Raw genomic sequence first — 20,594 nt, 5'->3', positions numbered from 1 at the left:
AGCCGTTGTTGATGTTCAAATCACCAAAACAAACACATCCCTAACCCCATCTTTCGCTTTCGTCAGCAGCTAATGTCCGTTCTGTGCACCTTACTGCTGATTGGCTGCAAGGTTGTTTTGGTACTCAGCCCGACTCAGTTGGCTAAAGCGTAATTCAGAAATCGGTTACCCCGCCTTTAAGTTACCCTTATCAAACTCCAGGACAAGCCAGGGCAAGGTATCTACCTTCAACTGTACGTTCATCTAATATTTTTTAAATTACAAATAAATTCTATAAATTATACACACCTTTAAAATATCTAAAGAGGCAAGAAATTTGATGTAATTGGCTAAACAACATGGCAAGAGCAGAAAACTCACAACAAGATAACAAATTAGTTGTTTATATTTGATCTTATAGTCACACAAAAATACAACAATCAAGCAAAACAAAATTTTCATCTGTAAAAATCAAGCTTGGATTTAAAGAGTTAAACTTTCAAAAATTCAGTGCAACAGTTTAAACATTAACACAAGTACAAGGAAATGCTGTACAACTAATTCATGAGCGGATTTATACTGGATCTCACATGCTTTTGAATAAAGCAAAAGCACTGATGAAATATTATCAAGTGCTTGCCATCACACATGGTTGAACATGGTGTTCTATGGTTTTCACATATTAACAGAAACAAAATATAAACAAATACAAAAGCATTTTTATAAAATGTTAATAACAAATAAATCTTACAGTTGTCCTTTAAAAACTTCTTTGGAATGAGAATTTTCTTTTTGTACATTTATGTGGCCGCAATGCCACAAAAGTTTAACTCAAAATTGTACAAAATATCAAAGGAGATTTTGTGCCTTCCAGTTGGGGGTCTAATAGGTTTCAATCAGGCCTCACAGCCCTGCTGTTCAATCTTCTCCTCCGCAGACACCGGCAGGATGACGTGAGAGATTCTGCTCCACAGTCCACTTAGTTTGTCCACGTCCATTTGATTAAACACAGCTGACTTATCTGAGGAGACAAACTTCTCTTTTATCTGATCGTATACCATGTCCTCTACGGCACTCAGACTGGTCCCTGGGTCTATTTTATCCACTGACACCATCACAGTGAAAGCCAGAAAAACTTTTTTGTAAGCTGCATTCTCGTGGTCACAGTAACGATAGAATATGAGCGTAGAACCAGGAGGAAGCTCTTCGAAACGGTGGACAACGGCTGCAGTTTCATTACCTTCAAAAGCTTTCCTCAGAGCTGTATCAATGTCCAGTTTGACCTGGTCACTATTTTGCGTAGTTTTGGTAGTCCCATCGATTTCTAAGATTGAAGATTTGTTGAGGGAAGTGGAATATGCTGTGGCTAAGCTTCGTGCAAGACAAGCCAATGTCCTTTCTGCCCCCAAGCCCGCGGTCAGAATCAAGCTGACTGGTTCAGTTGGATTGGCTGTCTGCAGGTGACGCTCAAGATGTTTCGCAGTCCTAGTCCAAAGCACGGAGAGCTGACTTGGAAAAAGTAGCTGCAGGGCAGCTATCTCTATCTTGAACTTCTCCTTAATAATCGGCTTGACCACATCAGTTCTAAGCAAAGAGGACTGATAGGCACACAAGCTCAAAGCCAGCAATACTATTGGTATCAGAGACCACTGCAGAAGTTTACACACGTACCACATACAACCTAGAAAGAACAAGAATTTCTGAATTTTCTGGTGGAAAAAACAATTATAAGGATAAGCGGTCGGTGAAAAAAAATACCTCTAGAGCTGGAAGCTGGACTTGCTCTTGAGTTGAGCGATACCTTAAAATTTTTCAGTTCTTCAAGAAGAGATTCGTCAAATGAGTGACAAGCATTTATTTAACACACGAAAAACAAGTTAGTAAAAATATAGGTTTTTACCAGCATTTTTGAGCTGAGGGTCTTTTTGTCTGATGGGACGGTTGTTTGTGTGGTGTACCGAAAATATATAGGGTTCAGACTGTTGGCACCTGTGCCCACTCTCAGGAAGTGAACCTCTGAAGGCACCTGCGAAAATTCAATCTCTAATCTTGTAACATATAATTGTAGCATAATAACAATAAAAGTTATTGTCTTAATGTGTACATGTGTGCTAATTTAGTAAAACCAACACTAAATAAACTAAACTGCTAAATAACTAAAATTGCTACAATAGATTAGAAATAGAAATTATTAAAAAATTATGAACCTCTTGTTTTCTCATTTCTGTGGTCCAAATATTTTATGTTACTTCTTCTTTCGAACCCCTCTAGGTTCTCCAATGTTTTGAGCTGAACAGGTACAGCACCCAAACTAGAGGACTCTGCAAAGAAATATTTAAATGAACTTTGACTGACATTTATGATTTACTATAAATAAACGTTATTTCGAAACATTTATTATTTTTGTGTAAACTTTATTTGTGTAAGCAAACCTCTAAATGTAGAGTAATTTGATGTCTGACCCATTTTGGGTTTGGGTAGCTCAGGTTCCACAGCCTTATGAATGGATCTTCGGCTCCTCAGAACCATCTTGGGTTGTAGATTTTCTTCCTGTACATCTGCAGCATACTTGTCATCTATTATGGACTTAACTAAGGACCCCACAGATATATATATATATATATATATATATATATATATATATAATGTCAACTTTCAAAACAACCTAACTTATTCTAACATCTCAAATAGGATCTTACATTTCAGGTCCTGCTCAGCCTCTTCATCCGAGTTCATATCTTCATCCTGGTCCATATTCTCATCCATCTCCACATCTGCTTGATCTCCATCACCCCTGTTATTTCCATACCCTGCCTCATCGGGCTCCTGAAGCTTTTGGACCTTAACAGGGGATTCTGTGTTGGTTGAATTGAAGAAAATCAACCAAAAACACACATAGATGTTATATCTAAAAACAAACCCTTGCAAAAATTAACCATGTTTTTTTTTTTTGTGGTACAAGTGTAGTAACCATGGTTTTTGGTGGATTGATTACTTTGGGCAAAACCATGGTTTTACTACAGTAACCATCATTTACTATGGTTTTTACAAAAAACATGGTTTTCAAAACCATGGTTATTTTGTGATAACCATTGTTTTACTACAGTAACCATGTTTTTTTGGTTTTAACTGTAGTAAAACCATGGTAAATTTTCGTAAGGGAATTTTATATTCGTTCATTTGCCGTACCGTCATCGTCTTTCTCTGTAAGGATCTTCGTCTCCTCGGATCCATTGACAGCTCGCGATAGCGCTTCCTCTTCCATCACCTTCCGGGTTCTCTTTAAAGGAGGTCTGGGCTTAAGATCAGCACTATAGAAATCTAAAGAGGAAAATGTATTAAGCTATTAACTTCCTGCGACCTTTCTGTGCATGTATGTAAATAAACGAATTTTGTTAGTTTGTCAGTAACCAGAAAGAAGTTAAACTATTTTCAGTTCAGCTCTAAATAATGACAGATGGTTGTAACGTTACGCGATGACCGTCAACTACAACAAATACAAACTATGGTCATAATAAAACCTTGTAAATAACAATTACACAGATTATATGTTTAAATAATTTATTTAATGCATGAAAAGTACACAAATTGTTCAGCTCAAATGCTCAAGCTAATCAGTAAGTTTCCGTCCCGCCCATTTTCAGCTGACATACGTTTTTTTGGATGAACAAACCTGTTTTGGATGATTGTCTGGTGGTTCTCCTTCTAGTTTTAGATCGATCTTCATTAGAATCACCCGAATCCATTTGTTTCATGTCAAATCATGCCACTCGCTCGAAACTTTTACCGTTTCGTAGCTGCTGAGACCGGAAGACGAAACTTTGATTAAAGGTTTTTGTCGGAGCGGTTTTAGTGGAACACACTTCACCCGGAAGCAGTTATCAATCCTAGTTAGTTTCTCTTTCACAAGTCACTGCAAAGATTTTTCTCACCAAGATCCATTAATTTTGAACTTAATGACACGTCGACAGAACTTGAGAGAAGAATGTGTATTTATTAAGGCACTGTTGTTTTCTCTATTAAAGCCATGGTTAAAAATTAACAAAATAATAATCATAGACACCAAGTACAACTATTTCCCAATGCAATCCCTGGCCAACCAAATAGATTAAGAACAACCTTCATTGACGTTTAAAACATAATTTAGATACAAACATTCTGAATGGGAAAAAAAAAACATTTCCTTCTGTTTAAAGCACTCAGATTCATAATAAATCAATATCATGCGTTTAATATGTTAAATGAACAATTCGGAGGGTCATCATCCACACAGAAGCACACAACAACTCAAATAAACAATTGTTTGTATCCAAAGTATAGAGCCCTCTTTTAAGAGGCAAATTAGTTGAATATTTCAAGTAGTAATTTGTGCAAAGAGTCTAAACGTCCATGAACTATTTTCAGAATGATTCACCCTCAGACCCACAGCCCTGCTGTTCAATCATCTCCTCTCCAGCCACCGGCAGGATGAGGTGAGAGATTCTGCTCCACAGTCCACTTAATTTATCCACGTCCATTTGATTAAACACAGCTGACTTGTCCGAGGAGACAAACTTCTGTTTTATTTGCTCAAGTACCATGTCCTCAATTCCAGCTAGAGAGGCATTATAAGGGATTTCCACTAACGCATCCAGCATAACAGTAAACACCAGAAGGACCTTTTTATAAGCCGCATTTTCATGGTCGCAGTAACGGTAGAAGATGAGAGTAGATCCAGGTGGGAGCTCCTCAAAGCGTTGTATAACTGCCGCAAGCTTCTCACCCCCAAAGGCTTCCCTCAAATCACTATCAATGTCTAGCTTGACTTGGTCACTGTCTTGCGACGTTTTGCTTTTTCCATCAATGTTCAGAACTGAAGAATTAAGAGCACCGGAAAAGGACTCAGCCAAGCGTTGAGCCAGACAACCGAGCGTTCTTTCGGCGCCATAACCAGATGTCAGAATCAGACTGACTGGCTCAGTGGGGTTAATAGTCTTTAGGTGGCGGCTGATATGAATCTGACTTCTCTTCCAGAGCTCTGGACGCTGATTTGGAAAGCTAGACTTAACTTTTTCCATTCTTTCGATGAACACATCCACCACATCAACATCTTTTTGCACAGGTGGGGTTGAGTAAGAAAGCTGATATAGCAAAGCAAAGAACGCAAATACCACCGCAAGGGCAATAAGAATCCACCGATCCCTTTCTGTAAAGGAAGAAATTATTGAGTGAAAATGAGTAAAACAACGATAAAAAAACTTCTTTATGACACATAATGGGGTAGTTTCCCGGATTGGGATTAGTTGAAACCAGGACTAGACTAGGCCTTAGTTTAATTTGAAAATTTAAGTATTTTAACAAACATGCCTTACAAAAAAAACATTACTTGTGTGCATTTTGAGACAGCACAGAGGCACTGATGTATTTTAAGATATGTCAGTGCAAGCTGTAACATTTATTTTAGTCTTGGACTAGTCTAAACCCTAGAAACCGCCCAAATTAGTTTATGCAGTATGGTCCGCATGCAGGGGAGAATTTAGTATCATTCCTTTGTCTCTCCAGTGGGAAATTACCTTCTTTTCTCTTAGTGGATTCATTGTCCTCCTGTATATCATCCTGTTCGTGCACATGTATTTTATCCTGTTCGCCCTCATGTTCGCCCTCAGGTTCGCCCTCAGGTTCGGCCTCAGGTTCGGCCTCAGGTTCGGCCTCAGGTTCGGCCTCAGGTTCGGCCTCAGGTTCGGCCTCAGGTTCGGCCTCAGGTTCGGCCTCAGGTTCGGCCTCTTCTTTCTGTCCAATCAACCCTGTATGTCAAATACCGAAAAGTATATGGTGTTTTATAAAATGAATATACAACAATACACATCTGAATTCAAATATAGTACACTTACTACCCTGTCTTTTATTGATGTTATTTAATAAAGAAGCACCAGTTGGGTCAACTACTGCATACTACATACTCTTATTTTAAAATTGTACTAAACGAAAACAGAATATAATATATCACCTTCATGGGAGGAGTCATGATCTATTTCACTTTTTCTCACGCTGGATTCATTGTTCTCTTGTTTGACCTCCTGTGCAGTCTTCTGTACGTCCTTCTGTTCATGATTCTGCTTCTCTCCAGTCAACCCTGTATGTCAAACACGGAAAAGTGGCGTTTTATAAAACAAATATTTTTATAGGCTCCAAATTCTGAATGGATGAAGCATGTTTTAGGTTTAAACACACACCTGTGACATTCTATATTCATGCAGCAAGATGCAACAATGCTTGGCCTATAAATTATATTCCAATCGTTTTTTTCTCATAATTTATATAATTATATTACATTATATATAATATATGAGTATCCTGTTGTATTTCAATGATTTGATGTACTCATAAATACCTTTTGGTCTCTGCCCATTTTCATTGTCTTTCCCCTTGTCAACTTTTGTAGTAATTCTTGGGTTGGATTGAGGGCCGTCCCCGTGTTGTTTAGTGTCTGAATCAGTGTCTCCAGGGTTGTGAATAGTTTCTGTGACTGATTATAAACATGATTAAAAATGCTAAACATTATATTATTATTATACAGTTTTAACATTTTATTCTGTAAGAATGACAACAATACACATCTGAATTCAAATATACCACACTTACAACCCTCTCTTTTCTAGAACCACTTGGGCCAACTACTACATAGACTTGGATTAACACGATACAAAACTTAAATGTATCAAATGTATAATAAAATATATATAAAACATAATATTACAACTGATTCAATTACCTTCCGCTACATGGGAGGAGACTCGATCATTGCTGTCATTTTCATCATCACTTCCCTTGTTTGGTTCTAACTTTATTTCCGTGTCTGTAAAAGAAAACTGATGTAGCAGTTACTGTAAGATATACAAACTACATAATGCGTGTGTATGATTATTTACCACCGCTTTCTGCCATTGTTCTTGGGTAAATGCTTCCTTTATAAATGAGGTGTGTTGTAGCAAAGCATTTGAGATGAACCTGAGTGTAAAGACAAACAGGAAGTTAAATGACCTGCCGACACGAAACGAAAGACACAACCAGGTATAACCTGAAACACAACAATCCCATCTCATACCAGCAATGAATACGTGCAGAAAATGAAAGCACGCAGTCTCTCAAAGACACTTTATATCAACATGCAAAACGAACGTATATGAGACGCAAAACGTCCAAATATTAATAATAAATGCTGTACAAATTGTATAAAAGTCAATTAAAGCCAACAATAATCACATAGTAACGTTAACTGCTTGTTGCGGTGACCAAGTTACCTTATCGGATAACGTTACATAATGTATAGGAATATTTCACTGCTAGTGCGTAAAAGCAACCAAACTTACCGAATGTACGGGATTTTGCACTGTCAAGTCCCAAGTGCAAACCCGATAGCGCCACTATTGTGCACAAGGAACTGATAACTGGTTGTTCTAAAGGACTAGGAACGTTTGATTTACCGAATTGTTTCCCGCGGATTTTTCTACAGACGGACATGTTCACGGCAAGGCAACATGTGTTTCGAGTCTGACGTCATCACGCAACTGTGTTTTTAGGCAATTTTAACAATTATGGGTAGTTTAGATGGTTAGAGTAAGGTTAGGGTAGGGTGTGGGTTAGGGTAAAGGTTTCGTAAGACTTGAAACACCAAGGATTTAGTCAAAACCAACAAGCCACGCCCACGGATCTGACTCGAAACACCAAGGATTTAGTGAGAGCCCCTAAAACCACACCCTAACCCTAACCTTACTCTAACCATCAAAACTACCTATGATTGTTGAAATTGACGAAAAAACACGTTTGGGTGATGACGTCAGACTCGAAACACCAAGGATTTAGTGAGAGCAAATAAATAGATAATTTAATAAATAAATAATAATAATAAACTGTATATTAAGATGCCCTTTCCGTAGCTGTTTTAACGTTAGCTCTCTTAAGTCTCTTGTAGGCTTCGGTGACTTCTTACATTTAGTCATTTTTACAGAAGTACGAAAATAAGTTTTACGTCTGATTAACGTTAATTCCCTATCCAATTCCTGTTTTTTTATAAATAATATTATTTTAAATATTATTGTATTAAATTTTAAATCAAATAAGGAGTAAACGCATGTGTTATTTTCCTAAAATAATGTATGATGTAATCATCATAATGCATTACTGACTCTCAACTCAACATTTCAAACCAATAATATCTAAACCTTGACAAAGTAGTCGTTGAGAATATGTATCTGAATTAATCTGTACCCTATTGAAAGTAATTAAATAACTAAATCTACAAGCCTCCAGAGAGCAGACAATGGCATTACACGTCTTTTCCATCGAACCAACACCAGATGGCACTAAAAATAATAAAATTAAATAAAACGAATCGTATTTAATGGGGAAAAATCTAAATTGTCTCAATTTGAAGTTATCAACCAGAAACTTCTGTCGCCCAAATACATTTCATTAGGATAGATTTTACAGTTCAGTACAGTTAACCCTAACCTTTAAAATAAATTAGCATGGACTTAAAAATATAGCAAATATGAAAATCACAAAGAAATTCTAAAAATATTTATTTGTAAACTAAATGTTACAAAAACTCCCAATATTGTGCACAAGTTACTTGAAAAATAAACAAAAACAGACTTTGTTTTGTGGAAACCCAGGTGCTTTTATTTTAAATGCTATAAACTTGTAAATAATCAGGAAGGCACTTGCTTTGTATCTGAAAACTAGCTAGCTTTGACTACTATGACAAACGCTTATACTTCACAGTACTGTAAAATACATATGGTTAACGGTTAATCCTGTTCTAGTGTTTCCATGGATTATGACAGAAACAAAGAACACAGAAATATTGCCTTGGGAAAAGCTGGAGTTTAGAAGAACATTCAACTATTGCTACTACAGTACCACTCTTGCCCAATGTATTCCTTTTTACACTTAGCAACTTTGCATATATGTGTATCCTTGTTTGAAGCCTACGGAAGACAGATATGTACCATTCACTAATGTGCTCACAGAAAAAGCTATTGATCTGAACACTGTAAAAATCACATTGTCATAAGAAATGCTGATTGTTAACCCCACAAGCTTAAAAGAATTCATCCACGTCTCCCATTTCCACCACAACAGTCTTGAGCTGAGAGTAGTATTCAATGGTCACTTGTCCATTCTCTCTCCCAAAACCTAAAAAAGCAAAGAGATGTTCTTTCAGATATTTTTCTAAACTGAGATACTTAGTCAAACAGATTCACAGGTTACAGCATATCTGCAGATGATATATTAATGATTATCTCGTTAAATGTAGCATATTGCGTACCTGACATCTTGTAGCCTCCAAAAGGAACTTCCACAGGGCCAACATTGTAGTTGTTGATGTAGCACGTTCCTGCCTGGAGGTTCTCAGCCACTCTGTGGGCTCGAGCTATATCCCTAAATAAAAATATATTAGAGTGTTAAATAAATATTAGAAATGTATGTGTATCTATATGTATGAGAATACATAAATAGCCTGAACAATAATGTCACAAATGATGGAGTTACCTGGTGAAGACGCCAGACGCCAGGCCAAAGGTTGTGTTGTTAGCTCTTTCAAGAACCTCCTCCTCTGTGTCAAAAGGCAAAACGGACATCACGGGGCCAAAGATCTCCTCCTTCACACAAGTCATGTCATCCCTGCAGTTATCTGTGTGTAATTACAGAAAGAATCCTTTTAACTAGCTTTGAGACCACCTATGTGCTAGTATACTGAACACTGGCTGTGACGTAACCTAAAAGTTTAATAAAACATCCGTTTTTAATACAATATATCAACAGGGGAAATATAACTGCACACTTCGAGTCAGTTCATAGGGATTTTGAAACAAGCTAAAAACATTATGGTTCAATATATAACAAATAATAAAGTTCTCTCACCCAACACACATGGAGAAACAAAGTATCCTTCTTTCAGTTTGGGATCGCTGGGAACAAATCGCTCTCCTCCACACAACACCTTTGCACCCTAAAAAATGAATAATTAACAAAGACTTTAAAAAAGAAAAAAACTGCAAACCAAGAAAAGACAAGACTCATTGAAAAACGTGACATTTCACCTAAACAGGTGTTCTGCCATACCTGTTCTTTAGCTTGGCTGATGAAACCCAACACTTTTTCCATGTGAGGTTTGCTAATAAGCGCACCCATGCGTGTATCTCGTAGCATGGGATTGCCAACAGCAATGGCCTTGGTCCTTTTCACCACTCCTTCAAGAAACTGAGGCATGATCTCCCTTTGCACAAACACTCGCGTTCCATTGCAGCACACCTGGGTACGTTTTAAAACAATGGATTTATTCAACAATTCATATTACCTGTGAAAGGAGCAGTATAAGTTTTGGGACTAAAGACAAACGTAGTGAGTCTAGCTCTCTAAAGTATATTTATCAATGCATTCTTTGATTAAAAAAACTACTGAAACTGTAGCAGAGGGCCCAGTGGGCTAACAGATATGGTATCAGTCTTAGGAGCTGAGGATTATGGGTATGAATTCCCTCTGGGTTGTTGAATTTATGCTTTAAAAGGATATTGCAGGTAACATATAACCTTCCATTCATGTTTGACAGCAAAAAGCATGTAGAGTGGAGCGGATTTCATAATAACTTTAGAGTTAAAAATGAGCAGTTTGCTTTAAAGATGGTCACATTCATTTTAACACACCTCTCCCTGTGTGAGGAAGTTGGCCACGAGGGCTCCTTTGATCGCATTCTCAAGTTCACAGTCTTTAAAGATGATAAGAGGTGACTTCCCTCCAAGCTCTAGTGTCACTTGCTTCACACTTTTGGCTGCCATTTCCATAACCTTTAAAGAGTTTTAAAATGCCACAAACAAACATGCATATTAAAAGTATTTTGTAATATCCATTCTTACATTCTTCAAACAAAGCACTTCTGCAGGCAAATGAGCATGTATAGCCTTTATCCAATAAAGACAAGGACATTCACTTAAAAGTGCTTGTACCATTATAACCTATTCGAGGTTGATTTGCTTTTCATGCTATGCCATACCTTCTTTCCCGTGGGCACGCTGCCAGTGAAAGACACTTTAGCCACCATGGGATGGTGACACAACAGAGATCCAGTCTCAGCTCCTCCTTGCACCACATTAAAGAGTCCATCAGGGACACCGGCCTCTTTGTAGATCTCTGCCAAAATGACTGCTGTCACTGGAGTCATGGGAGATGGTTTGAAGACCATAGCATTGCCTAAATGGGGGAAATGGTTTGGAGAGAAGACAAAGGGTAACAAACTAAACATACACAACGTACTTAGTGAATACTCCAAAGAAAAAACACATAAAAGTATCTCAGGAATGTGTTACTGACTTCTTTCAAAAAGATAAATGGCTTGAAAAAAAATCCAGGATTTCAGCTCATACCACAGGCCATTGCCGGGGCTGACTTCCAGGAAGCTATCTGGAAGGGATAATTCCAGGCTCCTATGCCGACACAAACACCCAGCGGCTCCCTTCGTGTATATGCAAAAGATCCTCCTGGAAGTTGTATATGCTGGCCTTAAGACAAAGATTATAAGATATGGCAGAGAAAATATTTTGAGAGTGGCAAAGGTTATCAGTAAGCATTAAATCATAAATAACACATTCCTCAACTAGTAGACCATGCTCTACACCAGTGACTGAGCTAGGGCCTTGCTACGTCTTGGCCTACTTTTAAACGGTTGCCGTAGGTTGTTTTTTATTCTGCGGGTTGAAAGGGGAATGATTTTGTTCATCAGCGCCAGTAAGGGTAAGATTAAGTTACAAACTGTGTTTATGATTTTTAGTAAGAAATTGTGTGTAATGCATAACGATGATTGTAAATGATGTATTTTAGCTATAGGAGTGCCATATTTTGAAGTTTGGTATTTAAACTAGGATTTTTGTTTTGTTACGCAAACCTGGCAACCCTGGCTTGGGGTTTGATTCCAAGGGCACCCATAAACTGCTTAAATGAAATGGCGTGTATTTAGGATATACATTTTAGATACGTGACTATCGAATGTATGAATGTAAATTGGCACAACAGTAGGATGCTATGGGTTTGTCAAACCTACCTGACAATGTGGGGGCAATGCCAGCATAGTACTCAATACATTGCCAGGCTATGTCAATATCCACCTCAGCCTCAGTGATGGATTTGCCATTGTTGATCACTTCCACTTTTGCAATTTCATCTCTGCGCTCCTGCACAAAAGATCAATGGTTAGTTTGTTTAGTAATTGGTACAACTATACATTAGGTGACAATGCAAATCTTCATACAAGTATGGACGTTTGTGCAAAGTCTTCATAATGATTTAATAACCTATTCACTGTTTATATAGTGTAGGATTCCTGTAGTTGGTCAAGCATTGCATTAGCAATGCAAAGGTTGTTGGTGTGATTCCCAGGGAACACACATACTGAAAAAAATGTATACTTTGCCAAATGCATAAACGTAATGTGGGCAATGAACTGTTTGCAGACATTTCATGAGCAGTGGTAGAGTCAATGCTTGCTTTAGATGAAGCTAGTTTATAACTTTACTGAGCCTCGGTATCTGTAAGACTATTCTTGGCTATATAATCTTAAAACACAACATAATTTACCCTGATAATTCTGGCAGCCTCAAGCATGATCCGGGACCTCTCCATACCGGACAGCTTGCGCCATTGTAAGTATGCAGAATGAGCGCTTTTTATGGCCTGGTCTACCTCCTCCTCCACACAGGGAATCATGTCACACAGCACACGGCCTGGGAACAGAGAGAGAATGAATTGGATGTCCAGATTTAAACTGAAGATAACAGTCTCCATATTGCTTCTAGGATAGTGAAGCTAGTAAATCAATAACTGCAGACAGTTAAAGGTCAACGAAGAGTCACAGGGGTGCACTCATGAGGAGTTGCATGACATGCACGTACACGCTCCAAGCACTGAACATGCACGTACACGCCCCTAAGCACTGAACATGCATGTTTCAGATACTAGTGAAAATAACACATACCAGTTGCAGGTTCGTATACTGCCTCGGCGTTCTTCTCATGTTTCGGCTTCACTCTCTGTCCTCCCCAGAAGTTCAGAGGCTCCTTCACTACCAAAGTGGCCATGGATACGTTCTGAAACTCGGGCAGGGACAGAAGCGGTTGTTGAGCCATTGTGATCTGCAAGGGAGTGTGTAGGTAACGCAGGTCATAAATCGACGATGTGCAGTGCAGATCGTGCAATGTTAAAGTTGTATGCACGTTCAGGCGACTTAAGATCAAGAAAGAATATAACAATAAAGTTTACTCCAGGACGATAGCGTTATGTTTTTGTACGCTTTCACATTTTAGTTGTGCCAGCCCTTTAAATTCGAATGGATTTTGATTGGCTGCAATGTTTCGTCGTTCATCAGCATAACAACGCTTTTCAAGTGATACCAGCGATATCGTTCGTTCTGATGTGCACTTTTGTTATTCTGATCAAATGAAAACGATTTTTAAACTTTGTAGTCAAGTTATAGTTATCGTCCTTGGTGTGAACAAGCTTGTATGCAGTTCACTTCAGTTTAGATACTTGCTATTGCTACCACAACGTGGAAACGCCCCACTGGGCATGCGCACTTCAATACTGCATAGTTTTTGTCACGCTCAAAACAGTTGATTAATATTTTTTATTGTAAGGCTGGTTTAGGGTTGGGGTAGGCTTTAGCTAATGTAATTTGTTGTAATTATATGGCGAGATTTTGCACCACTTCCGACCGTAGCTGTATCCCTTCTAGCAACAACCGTACAACAGCGAGTTAATGTATGTAAGTTGCATGCAACATTTCAAACTCATCTAGCACTGATTTACTGTCCAATTTGCACTATTTTTGTTGAAGCTACATTGAAGCAAATTGTATAAAAGCGCTATATAAATACTGAAGTTTTGCTAAACATGACCATTTTAACAGCAATGCATGCAGTGAAGTTGCGCACTCTGCAGTCGTATGAATGCTCCTTACCTTTTCAATAAAAAGTTGATCTCTACAAAGTACAGAACGCTTCTTCTGTCGTGAGAAAAGGAGGACAGCTGCCTGATTGTCTCTGAATTTAGAGCAGATTGTTGCTTAAATTGACTCGGTTGCACAATATGGGTGGGACACCGTGTTACCTGGCACCGCCTTTGACATTGACCAGATTTCGGATTTCAACACATTTTGGCCGAAGTTCTAGAATGAGGCAATCTTGTGTCCAATTAGATGATAATTATTATTGACCATTGCCCTATTGTGGTTGAATATAATCTATAAATGTTTCCCCTCAAATTGTGTGGCAGATAGACTGTGAACAGAGCAATTGCAGGCAATCTACTGTAGCACTCTTCAGATAATAAACCCACCAGGGATTTAGAAAAGAATTATAAACTGGGTCGTGCTCCACCCTTATAGAACGTGCTTTTTCATCCCAGTTAACTTTTTAACTCCTTTGCATTTGGCTGTATAAACCTGATCCATTCTGCAGCCATAAGTAAAAATCCACGCAGCACCTGGCTGCATGCTATTCATTTTAATTATGGAAAGCCGAATGAAATGTACAGCGACAAGGCACGTTTTAATGTTTTTAGCCAAATAGGTTGACCCTTTTTGACGTCCAGTCGTTTTAACTGCCATGTGTGTGATAGTTCACACAAAAACGAAAATTCTGTCATCATTTACTCACCCTCTTGTTATTTCAAACCTGTGTGACTTTCTTCTGCAGAACACAAAATTAGATATTAAAAAAAAAGATGGTAACAGAACCATGGTGGTACCCACTGACTTGAATGGGTACCACCGTTGTTCGGTTCAAGTCAATGGGTACCACCATGGTTCTGTTACCATCTTTTTTTTTTATATATCTAATTTTGTGTTCTGCAGAAGAAAGCCAAAATAAAAAAGTATTTTTTGTGCTCTGCAGAAGAAAGTCACATAGGTTTGAAATAACAAGAGGGTGAGTTAGAACTGATAAGATGATTAGTAAATGACAGAATTCATTTTTGGATGAACTATTCCTATTTATCCATAATATAGAATGAAGCTGTAACGAAGGAAAATTATAGCATGCACGGCAAAAATGCAGAGCAATTGCAAGGCTAAAACTTGACACTTTACTCCAATTGCAAAATGATGAATAGGACCTACGCCTTTTCTTGCATACTTAAACTCAGATGTAATTGAGAAATAAAAAAAGACTACATAAGAATGAAATGAGATCTAAACTCACAAATTTTATTTTCCATAAATAAAACATTTACAGAGAAACATGATAACAATCCGGGGTCAAATAGTTTTTTCATTTGTCAAAAAGAGGAAATTAAAAAAAAATTAATCTCAGTCTAATATTAATTAATATAGCTTAAGGATGATTATAAAATAATACTAGTTTTAAGAAAGAATCATTGTACCCTTTGAGCAATGAAGTATCTGCAAATATAGATACACATGCAAATATACATTTACAAAAATGCTGATGACTGAATTTACATCCTTTGCTCAAGGAACTTTACTGTTAAAAACTTGACTACATATTAACTTATACATTTATGATAACTGAAAACCTATACATAGAAACAAAACAAACAATCAAAAACAAAAAATGAAGTTACATGACTTCAGCAGTCAGCACGTGTAGCTGCACAACCTGACTAACACTCTCATCCTTTTACAGTATAGAGCCTCTATGTATGAATGTCACTGTCTCCAAATGTTCAGGAAAACTTGGCAGCTTGTGGAGGAGGTCCTAAAAATCCTCCAGCCTGTTTAGTGGCGGCACGTGAGGGAGCAAGACCCAGCATCTTCTGGATATTCTGAGGTGTAAGTAATCAGAGGTAAAAGTTAAAACATGCATTATAGTAAGCTGAATTAACAGCATCAAAGGTTTAAGCTCCTTTCAAAATAAAGGTATCCTATAATGTGCTATTACGTAACACTCTGAATTTGAAATACAGACTCACAGAAATAAAGTACATAGAGAAATATAAACTACAGTAATAACGTTTATAGAATTTGTGTTGGAAGTAAACATAAAAAAACATTCAATTAAAATGCCTCCCAGTGTCTCCAAGTAGCTGTTCATTATTTTGTCCAAATATTTGCTCTTCTCTTTATAATACTTGCATGTCCTCTTATTCATTATCTGTATTATTTTGATTAAGTGAAAATATTGAAATCCCCAAGTATCCCGAGATCAAGATTATGACTTGGTCATAATGACAATATGTCTGTGGACCAATGAACAGCAAGCTTTTTTCCTTTGAGTTTCTTATTTAGCTTGAGTTAAAAAAAGGACTTTATATAAAAATAACAGATAGACCTTACTTGTCTAATTGACATGGTGCACAGGATGTAGAGGAAGATGAAGGAACAGTCGGTGTAATCTTCACCAAGGAGATTACGGTGTGAGAGGCCTTGGATATAAGACAAAGGGAGGAATGGAAGTTTGGCCACAACACGACCATCAAAGCTGTAATGACAAATACACACAAGTAAAAAATAACTGGCCATTTCACATCAAAAATCAAAAGTTATTACTAAACATTTATAATAAAACTCCTCTGTAAAATGTATGAGCCTACATACATGGAGTTGAACATGCCCATCAAAGCTGTGAAGCAAAAGCCAATGGCAAACATTGACTTCATCCGTACCTGGAATTAAAAGAATAAATTTAATAAAAAACATTTTTTCTTTTACCATGTATAAACACAACATTTACTTTGAAATTGATAAAAACAATCTTAGTTATGTCATCAAATTGAACATTACAATACCATAGACAGATCTCTGTTATTGTTCTTGAGTTTCTCCTCTTGTCTTTCTGTTGAATACAACATAGTTATACCATTAAATGACCACATTGTAAAAAATACACGTAATAATAGTAAATACTTTTACTGTCTTACCAATCTTTTTCTTTTGCTGACGCCCAGCTGATTCTGTAATTGTCTCTTTCTTTTTCTCCACTAAAACAAGTTGCACATTTTCAAAATATGATCACTTGAATTCAACAAAGGTCAAATACTCATACTTACGTTTTTTACTTTGCTTTTCAACCTCTGCCTTTAATCTCTTGTACTTGTCTGTGCGGTACACCAGAACCCATGTAATTCCTGTACATAAACAAAAGCAATATGTTATCTATCACTTTAAAAAGAGCTTACTTAATGAATCTGTCCTCTATTTGCTGTGCTAAGTATATTTTCCCAGCAGTCAGTCGCTGCTTCATGTCATGTAAAGCCGATGAACGACAGCGTACTTACCTTCCGCTAGTAATGCTGTACAAATAGATATAAACACAATCAGTATCGTATCTGCAAACATTGTGCTCATTTTGAAAGAAGGTGAGATATTGTGATTATATGCTAAAGCTGCAGAATACTGTGGTTCACGAACAACCCCCTACTAAGCAGCGGCGTCAGCGTTAATATGGCGACGTCATCAACGTGCGGCGTGCGCCGGGGTCTCTCGTTGGTGTTAAATTAGGAACTCGCGACTCCACTTCTCCCACTAGTGGCAGTATCCCGGTAATTCCAGTAAAACAGGCCTCTAAATTCACGGGTAAATATGAACATTTTATGATTATTTGTAAAAGACGTTTGTCATATGTAGCTATTACTGAATATTTTCACTGAGTAATTAATTAATTAGTAATAATTTCAATGTAATAATTAGTATATCCAAGTCTAACAGTTCCTTTAAACATTTAAAGATTGTGAGTTGTTTAACATGCTAATAGCTCATTTATAATATCATGGTGTTTTTAAATAATATAAATTTATGATGCTGATAAAAATGACTTGAAAAAAATAAAAATGACTTGAAAAATGACAAAATGTTTTGCCCACAAACAGCCAGTCAGTAACAACACAGACTTCCCCATATGTCCAAGAATGCAAAACCCTGCAGGACACGCTTTAAAAATTTAGTAATTTCTTCTTAAAAGATTCTAGGATCATTTTAGGAGATACATTCTACAGTCTGTGCTGTGGAGTGACAACTGGAAAAGCCTATAGAAATCAGATGTACACATCATATTTGAATGGGTTTGCATACTTTATGATGTTTACTTAACAAAGATATTAAAATAATCATTCCTGGCATGCAAAGCTTTAATGTGAATTTATGTTTTTCACTTTAAATAAGTTTTGATATAATATATTATAAACTTTTTATGGTATATTTTTCAAACAATATTCAACAACGATTTGAGAATTCTTTGCAGTACCACCAAGTACCACTAGATATCAAGGCCACCATTGAAGACCCTTGATGTACTAAATACACTAACACAGGACTGCAGGCAATATGAGGATTATGAAAAAGGACAATTCCCTGAGCAGTACCTACTTGCATTTAGAACGGACATCAAAAAACATTGGAGATAAGTATAAGTTTGTAGTGGCATAACTATATGACGTCGAACGCTGTCTCAAATAAATTACACATTTGCTTAGATACTATTACATTTTAATAGTAGTCAATTTTACAATAACGTTTTAATATTGGCCAACTGTAATGTTGACTAAAAGTGACCAGGGGCGGACTTACCATTAGGCAAAGGTAGGCAATCGCCTGGGGCCCCGAGCTACCAGGGGCCCCCAAAAGGAAGGGGTGGACTTAACCAATAAGCCATGTCAGCAGCAACGTAGAGCCCCAAGTAATCATAAAAATAGTCGGGATATCCCTGTTAACGTTTTACGTTATTACATCTGTACGAAGGCAATCCCCCCATTATAGATTAGAGTGGACCTTCCCATTAGCACCGTACATGCGCGAGACGAGTTCGACACCAGCTAGAGAAAGTTAACGCAGCGGCGGAATTAGTTGAACTGCCCACAGCGAGTGTCATTGTGTGGTACATTAGCTGCAAAACGAAGTAAAAGTCGCAGGGAAATAAAACAACAAAGAACGCAGCTACACCATGCAGCGGAGAGGAAAAAAGACGATTTACAAAAGATTGTTGCCAAAGTCTCTGCTTTTTCCCCACACAAACTCCACCGCTGCTCCTACAGTAGCAGCGCCTCTCTCTCCCGCCAGACACTGCACTCTCCCGGCCACGAGCAATGATACTGTGCCGGTGAGTATTTCTCCATGAACACCCACAACACAGTTATAATGACTGATGACCAAAACATCTGTCAAACAAAGAGTGCTGTGCGCTTGGTAGGAGAGGGCCAGTTCAAAGGTAGAAAGGTTTGACTCCGCTGCGCAGACCGATGGACACATAAAGACATAATATAATAACGTCAGTGCAGTGATAACGATTCATACTGTAACCACTAGTACAGAAATTTGGTCACATTTAAATGCATGAAAGGACGGAGAGAGGGCACACTTTGTATATAGTAATCCCAGATCAGGGTTTTTCCTGCATAAAGAAATTGGAGGCAGCTGCCTCAATCAAATTTCGTGCCGCCTTAGACTCTTGTCAAAAATATGTCGAGTGTCTTCACAAAAAACACAGCGTGCATTATTGAACAGATTGTCATTTGTAACTGCAGTTACGAAACAATGGAGGCGCTGTTTCGTTACCAGCAGTGAGACCCTGAAGAGTTCAGTAAAATAGCTATATTAGGAGCTGTATTAGCTGTGTTTCACGGCTGTTCAGGAGTTTTACGTTCAATTTACATTTTCTTGAATTTATGGAAAAGATTTCCTAAATTAACTTGCTGTACATCATTCTAATGTTTTTAGCTGTGAAGTTGGCTTGTTGAATCAGCGTTATTTTGTACACAGCGAGTTTGCCAGTATGAACGCAAATTGCGATCAGAATGACTCGCAAACAAATGACTCCTTTGAACCAATTCGTTTACACAGAATTTAAGAGATCAGTGAATCATTCAAAGCTCAGTGAACTACAAGAGAAAGTAGGGTGTGAATGAGCTTTGCTCATTTAGTTAGACTGGTTACTTATGGGCTAAAGGTCTTATAAAAAAGGCTTATATTAAAATTTTCAACTTTTCTTTTTGATTGAATAAATTTAATGCTTTATATAACATATTAGTTTTCATTTCATCAATTTTTTTTAGAACTTTAATATAAGTGTTTTGTTAAGACACATATCCCATGTTTTTCACTTGGGAATTCATTATTATATATATTTTTATTAGTCAGCATCTGTGTTTATTAAGCTTATTTTCCCCCTGTCACTTTGACTGGGGGTGAAAAGTTGTGTGCTTTGAGGAGGAAGAAAAATAAGGGTTGCAGTAATGTAAAATGGTGCATAGTTGGGGCCCCCATACATGGATTTGCCTAGGGCCCCAAATCACTAAATCCGCCCCTGAAAGTGACGCCCCTCTATAAACCAAAACCGGAATTTCTACATTACATAGGCTACAGAATGCAAACTTTGGTTGTAGCAGCATTACATGCATTGAGGTTGCAAACCTCATTCTGGCCATGGCACTGCATTCAAAACGTTCTGCCTTCTGTACTTGTAAGGGTATTTCTCAAGTTGTTTCACTTGTTAGCAAAATATAACCGTAATATTTACACGTAATAACTAGAACTTCATGGAAATGTTTCTTTTTCTAGTAGTCAAGACTCAAGTAAAAGTTTACGCTTTATTTTTGTCTGCATGGAAACAAACACACAACGCTCCAAAGGAAAT

At 37.5% G+C, this 20,594-nt stretch overlaps 4 protein-coding genes across 6 annotated transcripts; all 4 read right to left on the bottom strand.

Moving 5' to 3' along the window:
* Nucleotides 1-381: 381 nt before the first annotated feature.
* si:dkeyp-82a1.6 (torsin-1A-interacting protein 1) lies at nt 382-3,811 on the bottom strand. 2 transcript variants are annotated; one of them, XM_057356861.1, is made up of 8 exons: nt 3,653-3,811; nt 3,169-3,300; nt 2,679-2,834; nt 2,412-2,570; nt 2,187-2,300; nt 1,880-2,005; nt 1,738-1,797; nt 382-1,660 (listed from the first exon to the last, which is right to left on the bottom strand). In XM_057356861.1, the coding sequence occupies exons 1-8, from the start codon at nt 3,732-3,734 to the stop codon at nt 876-878; spliced, it is 1,614 nt and encodes a 537-aa protein (XP_057212844.1). In that variant the 5' UTR covers nt 3,735-3,811; the 3' UTR covers nt 382-875. The 2 variants fall into 2 exon arrangements, with proteins under 2 accessions (XP_057212844.1, XP_057212845.1); XM_057356862.1 differs by having other exon boundaries at nt 2,412-2,537.
* A 148-nt stretch (nt 3,812-3,959) lies between these two features.
* zgc:112962 (uncharacterized protein LOC548348 homolog) lies at nt 3,960-7,454 on the bottom strand. 2 transcript variants are annotated; one of them, XM_057356893.1, is made up of 7 exons: nt 7,329-7,454; nt 6,888-6,966; nt 6,731-6,814; nt 6,350-6,484; nt 5,966-6,091; nt 5,532-5,762; nt 3,960-5,164 (listed from the first exon to the last, which is right to left on the bottom strand). In XM_057356893.1, exons 2-7 carry the CDS (start codon nt 6,901-6,903, stop codon nt 4,380-4,382), a joined length of 1,377 nt encoding a protein of 458 aa, XP_057212876.1. In that variant the 5' UTR covers nt 6,904-6,966; nt 7,329-7,454; the 3' UTR covers nt 3,960-4,379. The 2 variants fall into 2 exon arrangements, with proteins under 2 accessions (XP_057212876.1, XP_057212877.1); XM_057356894.1 differs by having other exon boundaries at nt 6,350-6,478.
* A 1,159-nt stretch (nt 7,455-8,613) lies between these two features.
* On the bottom strand, nt 8,614-14,101 carry LOC130568025 (4-trimethylaminobutyraldehyde dehydrogenase A). Its single transcript, XM_057356636.1, has 12 exons — nt 13,970-14,101; nt 12,989-13,145; nt 12,592-12,737; nt 12,059-12,188; nt 11,385-11,519; nt 11,015-11,211; nt 10,668-10,808; nt 10,087-10,275; nt 9,886-9,973; nt 9,514-9,655; nt 9,290-9,402; nt 8,614-9,156 (listed from the first exon to the last, which is right to left on the bottom strand). Exons 2-12 carry the CDS (start codon nt 13,137-13,139, stop codon nt 9,062-9,064), a joined length of 1,527 nt encoding a protein of 508 aa, XP_057212619.1. The 5' UTR covers nt 13,140-13,145; nt 13,970-14,101; the 3' UTR covers nt 8,614-9,061.
* Nucleotides 14,102-15,228: 1,127 nt separating this feature from the next.
* tmco1 (transmembrane and coiled-coil domains 1) lies at nt 15,229-17,429 on the bottom strand. The gene is made up of 7 exons (XM_057356918.1): nt 17,245-17,429; nt 17,017-17,094; nt 16,888-16,947; nt 16,756-16,802; nt 16,565-16,632; nt 16,304-16,448; nt 15,229-15,792 (listed from the first exon to the last, which is right to left on the bottom strand). The coding sequence occupies exons 1-7, from the start codon at nt 17,312-17,314 to the stop codon at nt 15,694-15,696; spliced, it is 567 nt and encodes a 188-aa protein (XP_057212901.1). The 5' UTR covers nt 17,315-17,429; the 3' UTR covers nt 15,229-15,693.
* Nucleotides 17,430-20,594: the final 3,165 nt, after the last annotated feature.

This window comes from Triplophysa rosa, linkage group LG17, assembly GCF_024868665.1.
Source record: "Triplophysa rosa linkage group LG17, Trosa_1v2, whole genome shotgun sequence".
NCBI lineage: Eukaryota > Metazoa > Chordata > Actinopteri > Cypriniformes > Nemacheilidae > Triplophysa > Triplophysa rosa.
The sequence above is the reverse complement of the archived record's forward strand: the minus strand, read 5'-3'. Positions and strand labels throughout refer to the sequence as shown.